The sequence below is a fragment of the Ammospiza nelsoni genome, chromosome Z (assembly GCF_027579445.1).
Source record: "Ammospiza nelsoni isolate bAmmNel1 chromosome Z, bAmmNel1.pri, whole genome shotgun sequence".
Lineage (NCBI taxonomy): Eukaryota > Metazoa > Chordata > Aves > Passeriformes > Passerellidae > Ammospiza > Ammospiza nelsoni.
The window spans coordinates 51,014,901-51,027,455 of record NC_080669.1 but is presented as its reverse complement, the minus strand read 5'-3'; the positions used below and the strand labels follow the sequence as shown (position 1 = coordinate 51,027,455).

Sequence of the window (12,555 nt, the reverse complement as noted above, 5' to 3'; positions counted from 1 at the left end):
CAACAACCAAAAAAAAAAAAAAAAAGAGCTTTCAGACTTCAAGTCAGAGCATGAAAATCTGAGCTTAACTCCATGACATTGGTCACTTTTCTGGATTTGGTATTAAATAAAGCACAGTTTGAACACGTTTTGTCCATCTGGAATGGATTAGGCAAACTCTGGGTGTACCTTATACCTTTTCCATCCTTTCACCCTCACAGACTAAAATTTTATGAACTAAATCAGAATACACATCTTGTAACTAACCAGCTGTACACTAAGAGTCAACTAATGGCATCAGAAATAAAAAACAACAGCCTTTTTATTAATTAGAAAACATTCCACTCACACGTTGTGCTTGTTAATTAGCTGCAAATTACCTGCTGGTTGACATTTGCCATGCAATAAGCAGTTTTTCAGATTCACATTCTAGCTACTTTATTGTTCCACATGAGCTCCTTCAAATCCCACAGAGTCTATTTGATTCCCTTCAGCTGCAAAATCTAGGAATAAAGTTTAAAGACAAATTTACCCCCATCTACCCCTCAAAAAAATCCAACCAATTAACCAACCAAACAAAAAAGCACTCATACAAAAATTCTCAGCCATGAGTGGACACCTGAACAATATTTCCAAACTTATCCTAAGAAACATGAGATGGGGGAATAAAAAAACCCATCCAACATGTTTATAACTGCCACAGAAAGAGGAATTACATAATATGCCAAGGGATTTCATCAATTTCCAACTACTTCCTATTTTCTTCTATTGCCTGTTTTATCTACTGATTTCTATCATGTGACAGCCTACAGACTCTCACCTCACAAAAAGACAGAAATGGGTAATAGAGAATTCTTCACTGAGGTCTTTGAGTAGGTTTCCCCCTCACACGGAATACACAATGCTTGCAATCGTGGAACCTGGCTCTAGACCCAGGTTTACCTAAAGTGAATCATCTACACACTAGATCACAGTTGTTATGCCACATGTCTCAGTCACAATTTCTCTTTTATCAATCTCTCATCATTCCAAAGAATATGCCTTAGCAGAGATAGCAAAGACCCCCAACATGTTTTTGACACGAAAGTAAGAATATAAAAGCTATGACAGTGGTGCCATATCTAGCAACATGACTGATTCAAGTGGTCAATAGCAGGTCTCTAAAATGGAGTATAAGGAATGCATCCTGTAGAGAAATCCTGGAATAAACATTCCTACATGAAGCACTGTACACAACATAAAATGCCTCACTTTCCTCAGTCTGCTGAGCAAAGCCCTAAAAGACTTCAATTTTGTTTGGGGTTTTTCCCTAAATACATAATTTTAAATATGCAAATACATTTTTTCCTCTTAGAACCCTTCAATTCCCTGTAAACAAAGATACATGGGAATTTAGTACTACTATTTGGAAGCTGGGTCCTTACATTTTATATATCTGCAGAGACAGACACTAGGGGCAATATATGCCTCTCTGCTTTTCAAACCTCTCTCTCAATCTTACACGTGGTCACAAGAAAACCAGGTCAATGAACACTGTTATGATTTTTGCACAAAAATCAAATCAGGAAACATATTCTCCTGTCAAGGGCTTAAATTCAACTCAATGAACTCCAGTAGAAAAAGCTAAAAGGTTACACAAAAAACAAGGATGAAAACTGCCTAATGGACTTCAGAGTCAAGTAAGTAAGAAACAAGACACAGAATTAGTGCTTGAAATTGGAGCTCTTCTTACAAACAGAGGAACTAGCCACAGGATGAGGATCCAAGACAAGGCTACATGAGAACAGAAATGCTTTGGATGTACAGATTTATTGGACAAAGCTAGGACATTGTGCTCATGGAGCTTGATAAGAGTACCTTGTATAAAAGAGGAATCTTGCAACAACTCAAGAAGCCCAGAAGAAAAGAGTAAAATGCCTCAGAAAAGAAGCATAACAATCTTGGACCTGCAGGAGTAAAGGAATGTGCAGAGTCCTAGATGGTTGGCCTTACCAAATGCCTTAACTAGTACAGAACCTGATGGGGCAATGCTACTTACTATTACATAACAAAAATATACTACTAACCTATAGGTTTGCAACTGACATGCAAAAGGAAAAGAGTATCCATTAAACAAATTTTCTTTTAGGACTGTTATCTGGCCAATGCAACTACAAAACCATCCCTGGCTGCCTAAAAACTCTAATGTTATTAAAGGCGTGATTGTGGTCAGCTCTATACAGGTATGCAAAATGAAACAAGAAATATTTTGTTCCTCTTGAGTATCTACAGCAATGTCAGAAACATTTCTGTTCTTAGATTATGAACCACAAGAATTACAAGGGTTTAGGATTGCTGCCATTTAAATATACTTTCTGTATCCTAAGAAAAACTGGCAGCACTGGCCTGCACATTGGTTGCATCTCACAGACAAATGGAAGTGCCCCTTACTCATAAGGACACATGAATGAGCAAACAACTGATTGAAGCATCATGAAATTAATCTTATGCATATACAATAAACATAAACCAGCTCTGTAAAATTCTGTCCTTGAAACACTCAAAAAAATCCACCATGTAATAATGCTAATGCCTCCCATATGGGCTTCAATAGTGTTGCTAGAGAAATGCTGCATACTCATACTGGTGTTAATGCCAATAGCAGCCATATCACTCTGCTTAGCAATACACCTACTTAACTAGTTACAAGTACCCAGCAAAAATACAACTGTCTGTTAAGAGAGAGCTCATTTACAGTCTCACAATATTAACATATACAAACCCACTTAGGACCCAGACAAATAGAAAAAATATACCACCTGGGATACTGAGCATTTTTATTCTCATCAGTACAACCTGCAAATCGAGGTGTATTTGACTTAATCAATTATCAAAATTTATATTATATCAATTATTAGCTTACATCAAAATAAAAACATCTACAGCTGTCATTCTTTATTTAATCAAATAAGGATCCTTCCAACAGAGCGTATCAGTTCAGTGGAGCTGTGGAATTAATTGTTGCTAAGCAGTAAACCACTTGAGAACTTAGGTCAAGTGGATTTCAATCCAAGTAAAAGATTTTTGTATTTCAAGGTATTTTAAGTCAAGAATTTCAGAAGGTGTATCTACATAAAACCACAAAGGTTTACAGTCTTTAAATTAAGCCTAGTAAGTTTTCTGCAAGAAATGTTTCTATAAAAGTGCCCTAGCTGCAAAGAGATCTCAATGTTTTTGTCAAGCATAGTGAATTTGTTTTCCTTTTAAAACATAAAACAAACTCATGGTGTGTGAACTACTAACAGTAGGTGACATTTCATTCAGCAATTATTGAGAAGTACTGTTTCCTTAAGTGACTGAGGTTTCAAATGTTTCTCTGTGTAAAACAATTGCATCTCACAGACTAGATTCTGTCCCTTTAGAGATACACACCTCAAATTCCCCTCAAAACCTTCTTTCTATGGTACATCCGGTACACGTTTTTACTTGATCTACTAGCACACCAGGAGGCAAAGTAATCTTCCATCTCAGCAGCAAAGCGCTCCATTGCTGCAATGTTTAGAGAGTCAGCCACACATCATTTGGATAAACAACTACTTAGTACCTGGACAAATCAAACTAACCCTCTTGAGCTATAGAGAAATGTAGCACTGGAGAACACTTCCAGGGTAAAGGAAAAACAAAATTTTAAAAAATTTTTCACCTTCTCAATACTGTTCCAGAGTGTAAACTAGAATCCAACCTTCTGGCCATGCAGGTAACACAGGAAAAGGAATGGTTCTGTTTACAATGTTTGGTTAACAAAGGCATTCTTAAGGAATGCCACAATTCCTACTTCAAGATCTTTAAGATCAAGAGAAGGAAGCAATTAATCAAAATGGAAGGAAGCTTAGTTCAAAAATATAAATAAAAATAAAATAATAGCTGTACACTATAGCTTTTAAGTTCTGTGGGTTTGCAATTTATGGAGACCCTATTTCTTAAAGAGTTTCTGAAGAAACAAAAAGAGGAAGCAGCTTACCAAGGAAGGCTCAAAAAACAAATCACCAAACAAGAACCAACTTCAAAAAGGCAAATTGATACCTCTACACTGGGGTGGGATGTACAAGCCTCAAAATTTACACTGGCTTTTAAAATTAACTATCTGACATTGTGCTAAAAAGCAAGATTATCATAATGCAAGAATGCATTATCAAGATGCAAGAATACAGAAACCAAATGCAAGAGCTCTATCTTTATCAAAGGATTAGACAAGATTAGACATCCATTCAAGTTTTTCTCCTATTTTTATCATTTTGTAGTACAAAATAATTTTAAGGATTCACTAGGTTTATCTAAAATCTTCATGAAAAAAAAGGCAACATTGTCTTAACAGCATTACACCAATTATCAACCTCATAGTTCAAGTCTGTGTGCTTAGTATTTTACTTCCACCGGCCTCCAAGAACCCAGCTTGGACAATTTCAGCAGAAAACATTGAATTCTGACACCTAAATATATTCTCTTACAGGAAAAGTCTAGGTGATATACAATATAAGGACTTAATTAGACCAGCCTCTGGCCTGTGTATTTTTAATTAGCAAACAAGAAGTTTTCTGCAAATTCCCTACCCACTTAGCAGACTGCAGGGTGGCTGCAGCACCACAACCCATAGACCAGGCACACCAAACACAGGCAGGCTCTTGTCCAAAGACTGGTGGCTTAGCAGGCATGGCAACGCCTCTGTGGGACTTAAGAGATCAGTTTGACATACCTCCACTCTAGTGAGGCTACCTGGTTTTAGCACACAGCTTATTTAGCATACAAAAGTCTTTCTGCATTGGTCAAGCAGATACTCCTAGAGAATGTGCTGCCTTAATACTGTTTTTCCCAAATCAGACCATGACATCTTTAAAAGCAACATGAAGGGACATCAAAGAAAAGGTGAAGTGCTGTCTTAATTTACATGGTTGAAAAGAATGACTCATTTTCTTAAATCCTCTGCCCCACATTTCAGATAAAGATTGTTGTAGTTGCAAACTCAAATACTTAGATAGGACTCAGTAATATTTTCAAATGCATCAATACTTACTAAAAAATCTGGTTTTAATCAACACGAAACTATTCATAATGTTGAATTGAAACTTTCCTACTTTCCATAAAGTAGAAGTACACACAATGAGCAAAATATTTATTCCAGTGTCAAAGTCAATAAAAATGTAATTACTCCATACAAAGCAGAGCATCATCAGTTGGACAAATTCAGGAAACTGCTTTCAAAATACTAGTGGAGTGGCTAATAAGTATTCTAATTTTTGTGGTAGTGTAGGCTCAAATTCCTTTGGATAGACGTGGTCATTAAAGACCTTTCCAGTATATTATGATTTTAAAGAACCATAGCCATATCCTTTTCTTTCTCATATAATGTCTTAAATCTGGTTTATCAAGTGAAAGATAGACAAGAGAATGAAAACAAGTGTATCAACATTTCAGCAATTGATTTAGAATTATTAAAGTAGTGGATTACATGTTAATATGAATATAAATTTGTCCTTACTCATTCCAACCCCAAAAAGAACTATTGATTCTTCACATAACCTGATTAATTTTATTAATAACAGCTGGGATAGCTAGTTTTCAGTAAAAGCTGGATTTATCCACTCAAATTGATTAGTGCAGCCCTTGTGATTATATTAGGGAATCACAATTATTATATTACTATATAATATATTACTATATAATTACTATATATTACTATATAATATAAATAAATATTATTTACTATATTATATACTATATACTAATATATACTATATATTATTTACTATATTATATAAATTAATTATTAAAAGAATTTTGGTGTGAAAGCATTTATAACTGAACTTTATAAAGGTAGGTATTACTAGCCTGCAGACACAACACTGAGGCACTTCACTGATTTAAAAGATAGGTATATTCTTGGAGGTGTAAACTTCTTAAAGAAAACTAGCAAGTTATAAAATTCTTACACCCCTTTTAAAAGACAGCATACACATGCTACATACTTAGATAATTATAGCCCCCATAATGAAGAATGATAAAAAGTCCTCCATATTTATTGGTTTTTGATGAAAAAACGTTATTTTGAATAGCTATTACCCACATTCTCTCAAAACTTGCTCCTTTTACACTTAGAGGCTTGCAAGTTAACACTGGCTTAAGGTTTTGTCTGGAAACACAGATCTATTCGGAACTACACTAGGAACATCCCACTGGAACACTCTACCGCATCAGGGAAGCCAGTACAGAATACAGAGTAATCAAACACATTAAAGCACAGCTGCAAAAGACAACAACTGTGATTTGTAATGCCAGAAAACCACCAACAAAGTGTCAGGTTTGTCAGCTGTAGCAGTAAAAATACAGAGTTGCCAATACAACTTATCCACACCTACATTAAAGAGCTTCAACTGACACAACAATACCACCCAAGGATTACCCTTTTTCATTTGTCTAAATTATACCAGTGAAAGTCTCACGTGCAGCAAAACTGTGATCACATATTCTGGTTCAAAAGTCCTAGTGAAGGTATTACTTATAGGCACAAAACTGATCATTAAAAAAAAGCCTCTGTGAAAAATTAAGACCTTAGAATGCAACTATTTTCTTTTTCATTGCATTTGATTTATTTGTATCAGAGTTTAGTCTTTTTTTTACACTTCTTGAAATCTAAAAGCTTTCTGAATTACTCTAGCATTTAATCACTCTGATTTTTACTATGTACTATTTAGGATCATAAGTAATTATATTGTAATCATATGTATTATATTATACACAATTAATACAAAATACATGCAAGTGAATCACTAGGTTCTATTTCCTCTCAAAAATAAAAAGATTTGTGCATTATGCAAAACAAAACCAGAAAAAACACCACCTCCCTCAGAAAAAAAAACAACTTCCACAAATGCTATGCAAAATTATACAAAAGATACATTATTTTAATCACTATTGCAATTTTTCTGCAGTGAATGCAGAAAAAAAATAGGTTACATACAAAGCAGTACAGAATTTGTCCTGGAAAGCAGAAATCACAATTAAAAGATCCTAATCAAAATAAGAACATATGAACCTGCTGCTACTTAAACAAAACAAAAAAGAATAAATAGTATCCTTAAATAACAATGAGAATTATCTTCTATTAAAGTACAGTTGCCTACACCAAACTGCAAAGGAAGAGACACAAATGCCTTTATCAGGATCACAGGATTACAGTGCAGGTTATGTTGAATTTATCAGAGTAACAGGGAAATAGAAGCAAACAAATAGGCACATATGCAGGCTTTGAAACTACCTATTAAAATTGTCAGTTCTCATCTTAATTAAACATAATAAATCAAACCAGCTACAAAGCAGAGTCTCATATTGCTGGAATCTGCAAGAACCTGTTTTCAGAGAAATACTATTACACCAGTTGAAGTTCTGGCTTGAAATTCTTACAAAAACACTTTACATGGTTAACAATACATTTTTAATTGTCTTTTTTTCTCTGCAATCTTATGAATGCTTTTCAATTATTAAAGTATAAAATGTTCAATAGGATTCATCTTTTCTACTGTAATACTTCGTATTGGCAATTATGAAGTGAAAATAACAGCAGAAGCAAGTGATTTGCAGATCTTACTTTTCCAAATTCTTAATCTAAACTTTAATAATCTGATATATTTAAGACAACCCATCCATTAATTTTCCTCCTTTAAAGGTTACCTACCAGATATATTATTTTGCAACTAGCCTCTAGACATATATATGCTAAGAACAAGAAAGCTACAAGAAATAAAATAAACACAATACTTATAATGACCATACCTAGTAATAAGAACCGCATTATCATGGTGGGCAATCCCATTTTCTGGAATGGTGTTTCCATCACTTTGGTGGGAGAGAATGGATTTCTGCCACTTACAGAAGCTATCGAGGGACTTGTCTGCATGGTGGTTTATCTCCAAGTTTGGCTGCAATACAACATGCATACCAGAAATGTTCCAAACAAATTACTAAGGTCAGTTGTTAAGCCTTTTGAAAACTAAAATGGGACTATAATTAGAAGCAGTGGTTTCTAGGAATAAAATCTTCTTGCCATATTTTATTTCTGTAAAATCTGACCCCCAAGTTCAGCTGTCTATTACTGAACCATCATTCTTTCTGCTCCAACTTTAATAATCATTTTGACAATACAGAAAAGAAATAAATCAAAATACAAATCTAAAAATAAAATTGACATCCCCGAAGGTGTAATAATAGTCACCTGAAGTAAGAATACATATCTTTGAGATGATACGCGAGGAATATTCCTTTGAACTGCTTCATCTTGATTAAAGCAGTGAAAAATTACGTGATAGGTTTTGAACTCAGAGGCAGCCACTTCAATCTATAATTAAATAACTCTACATTCTATAATAACATAACTTGTGTTTCACAAGGTATAAAGCTTAGCACAATAGCTCTTACCTGATCTTCAGTGAGGACAATCAAACGTGTCACTATAATATTCACAACGTTTCCTAGACTGGAATCACGATAAAGTTTGGCAACCTGACCTCCAGAAAATAAGAAAAGGCACAAAGTCAGACAAGAAACACTACTTGCTTCCTAAATGGTTAAAAATTAGCCCAATTTCCTCATGTAGTTCCATAATGTAAAGCACATCACCTAAATATAAGTTATTAGACCCAAATATAAGACCCAAAAAAATGACCATTCTGTTATTGAGTCACGTTTTTCAATTGAAACTGTTTATACCATGTTTCATAATTCATCCAGCACAATGAGCATTTAGTGTCGATATAAGCAGAATAAAACTGTATAATCTGAATGTAATTATTTGAATTCAAAATTAAAGACAACAATTTAAAAGTGAACACAACACACTTCTTGACATTTTCCCAAAACGCCAAGATTTCCAGTATTTAAACTATTCATTTCTGCAAGCTAGTACTTATATTAAAGCATCATTCATGGCAATAAATAAACACTTGGCAGGTCCATTATCATTTCAGTACAGAGGCATTGATACGAACACAGAGAAGGATGAAACTTACAATATTCATTACACTCAAAATGTAGTGTTCAATGTCTTTGCGACCATGGTATCCCACCATCATTTTGTCTGCTACTACCAGCGTTTCCACAAACCGTTCAAGGCTCACAGATCTCTTCTGTCGACTGTGACTACTTCCTGTGCCATTGACGGGACGTGAAGCTGGAAAAGCAGATGCATCATTCATCCACCAAGGTTTGCCACTTCTTGTGAGGTCTTCTAGGAACCAAAACAATTAAAACACTTGAGAGGGAGTCACTAGTAAAACTCATTCAAATGCAGCTGGTTTATGTTGAGATTGCCATCTCCAAGTTTCTATCAAATAAGTCTTTCTTCAGGCAAAGAAAAATTAAATTTCTTTCTTTTCTAAATTATTTTTAACTAACTTATATATTGGAAAGGCAAATTTGAGCACCAATCATCTCAACTCCCCTTAAATTTGAATTAGCATGATAAAGCAAAAATCCTCTCTTAATATGTCTGATTTTGCATGTTCATGTTATTATTAAAGATTCGTTATAATTAACCACAAGAACACGTCAGAATTTTAAAAATAAGAACAAGACAGCTGTAACCTGTGGAAGAAAAATACTAGAAACCAAAAATTCAAAATAATTATAAAAGTTATCTAATTCCTAAGGACGAAACATACTCATAACACACTAAAAAGCTTTTTCCCTCTTAAGTCTGTAATTTTTAGGCAAATAGGCTTACATGCCTAAAATGAATACATTTTCACTTCAGAAACTTATATTTTATCTACCTTGTGAATTAACTGTAATAGAAAGTTCTAAATGGTCTGACATGGGATACTTGCCATAGTCATTTCAACACAAATTTCAGTTTAAATATGTTGTTTTTTGGGTTTTTTTCAAGTAAATATTAGAAAAATATTTCTTGTGTGCAAAAGATAAATTATTAAAAATCCAAAGAGCTATAATTATCAGCAAAACAAACATTACAAGATGACTTTGAATTCTAATTCCTGTCCTCAGACAAAAATTGAATCCATCCTTCCCTACAAAGGAAGGGAAGGATGGATTCAATTTTTTGGCTTTTTTAGTGTGTATCATATATCCCTTTTCCACAAGAGCCAGCAAAGATCTCAAGCTAAAATTTAGCAAAGTATATTGTTAGTCTGGTTTTATCCAAATAGGATCTCAACATATCTAAGTTGTTCTTGGTATTTACAGATGAGCACAACAACATTAACAGATACATTTATAGCTGTCTGAACAGGACTGCTCAAATGAGTATTTTCTTGCATCATTACTTCGACTAAAACAGGGTCAGCTAAGGATGAATAGAGATAGAAACAGTACCTCCCATAAAAAACCAATGCTTTATGCAAGTCAGCTAAGCACACTGATTTCAAAGAGAAAAACTACACCACAAAGAATGTATGTTCAGGTCAAAACCAAGAATACAAACCTTCAGCATTCCTACTGTTGCCCTGTTTCATAATTTTTGAGGCTATGGTATTGGCTCTAAAGGCGCATATTTTAGAAAAGTCAAAAAATTTAAGTAAACCTGGTAGTTATAAAAACACCAGTAACAAAATGGTCCTCATTCTCCAATGGTTATAATTCATTCTAAAAAAATCCTGTACAGAGTATTAAAAGCCCAGTTTGGATTCTATAATGACTACTAAGCTTTCTCCTGGTTTTCACCTCTATTCTAGAAAATTCAAAGTTGCTTGAATTGTTCAAAGACTTTCATCACACTTATTTGTCTTAGAAATATCTGGAATTCTCTCTGACAGCTACTGTACTAAATTTTTTTAAAATTCATTCTTTTTCAAATAACAAATGCTGATAGTTTCTGATGCTCTTGGAGTGCTACAAGTATTTTAGAAAGTACTGCTTCCACATTAATTCAACATTTTCACTCAAAATTCATGCAAACTATTCCAAAGATTTAAAACCTACCGATTTCAAACATAAAACTTTCAGAGGAAAAAAAAATATTATTTTGGAATCATCGTCATACTATCTTTCAAACAAAGGTCTCAGAGGACTCCATAAGAACAACCATATCTCATTTTCTTATCAGATGAGAAGCTTAGGCTTCAGCTGATCTCAAAATTGTATAACTGCTAAAATATATCAATAAATAAAGATATACTATTTATTTAGTGAAAATAGTTATGTGGCAACTTACATCATTCTTTCAACACATAAGTTAAAAAAGAAAAAAATTAAGCTCCACTAACATTGAACATAATTATAAGGAAGTAAAAAAAGGCAAAAATAAATGGAAAAATAAAGAAAAAAAAAACACAGAAAAATACTATAATTGATCCCAAAATAATTATTGCAGAAATGTGGAATTCAGTTTTACACTGCAACTGAAAAGAAATCCAAACCCATGTAAACATGGAGTTCACAACTACTGTACCCAAGTTTCCCTAAGTCAGTCATCTAAGACATTGGGTGGTGGTCAAGGTAGAAAGAAAGAAGCACAAATGGAAAAATATCCTAAAATGTAATAGCAAACTTATGTTAAATGCAACTATGAAAATATTTTGAAACAAAACATTATGCTGGGTTTTTTTCTAAATATTTTAGCACCATTATTTCATGCTTTTAACAAGCTTTTATTCCATATTTTAGAATATACCAACTGTAAAGTCTGACATGAGTGAAATCACTACATAAATCAAAAAATAGGACATAGGACAACTATCCAGAAATAATCTGTCACTCTGCATCTTTCATATGACAATTTTTGTTGTTTCTCAATCCTATACAAATACAGCATATTGCAAGATAATCCAGTGATCTCAAACCCCACTGAAGCAATTGGAATTTGGCAGTGGAAAACCTCTTACCAAGGCCTTAGTGATTTCAGCTATATTTAATAAAACATAATTAATTGGTGACAATATATCATGAAACACAAATTCAACATTTTATATTTTGAACATTTTTATGTTTAAATGCTTAAAATCTAATTTAAATTATGAAAATGTATCCTGTGCTCTCATCTGATTCTTCATGCCTCTCCAATTCTCCTCTTGTATTACCTACCACAATTCTACCATTGATTATAGAGTGGCCCATCACTTACTGATCCGAATCAATTCTGATCATGCTTTCACCAAATTCTGTACTCTACCTTCTATTCTATTATTGTCATTCTTCTCAGAAAGGTCAGAAACTACACTCCCCTTGTCTCTATCAACACTTCAAAATCCTGACTAGTTCCCTGATGGAGAAGAGGTACAAAATAAACTAGGTTACAGTAGGGGACACTTGACAAACAATGAATAGTGGCACAGTTTCTCAAGCAGATTCCTCCTTGCATAGAGTGCTAGGAAAACTGTTCTGAAGGTAAAGTTAAAATCAGTCTCCAGACAAAATAAATCATATACTGCCAAAAGGCACTTACAGCTTTGTGACGTTTGCATTTTAAAAGACAAAATTGGACTATTCAAAACTTCCAAAACCAGTCAAATTCCCTAAACAACACTGAACACCTGGATTTAATCCTTGGGTGTGAAAGCTGCAAAACTGAAAATTAATATTTGACTTTATTTT

The 12,555-nt window shown here is 33.7% G+C and overlaps 1 protein-coding gene across 2 annotated transcripts in view; it reads right to left on the bottom strand.

Annotated features, from left to right (window-relative positions):
* The window catches only part of ADAMTS6 (ADAM metallopeptidase with thrombospondin type 1 motif 6), a 137,991-nt gene that overhangs the window by 114,806 nt on the left and 10,630 nt on the right, over positions 1-12,555 (bottom strand). The window contains exons 4-6 of one of the 2 annotated variants that reach the window (XM_059492440.1): positions 9,018-9,235; positions 8,428-8,511; positions 7,786-7,931 (exon numbers count right to left, since the gene is read on the bottom strand). In XM_059492440.1, coding sequence (XP_059348423.1) covers positions 7,786-7,931; positions 8,428-8,511; positions 9,018-9,235 — 448 coding nt within the window. The remainder of the gene's footprint in view (positions 1-7,785; positions 7,932-8,427; positions 8,512-9,017; positions 9,236-12,555) is intronic. The other variant, XM_059492441.1, reaches the window with a different exon arrangement.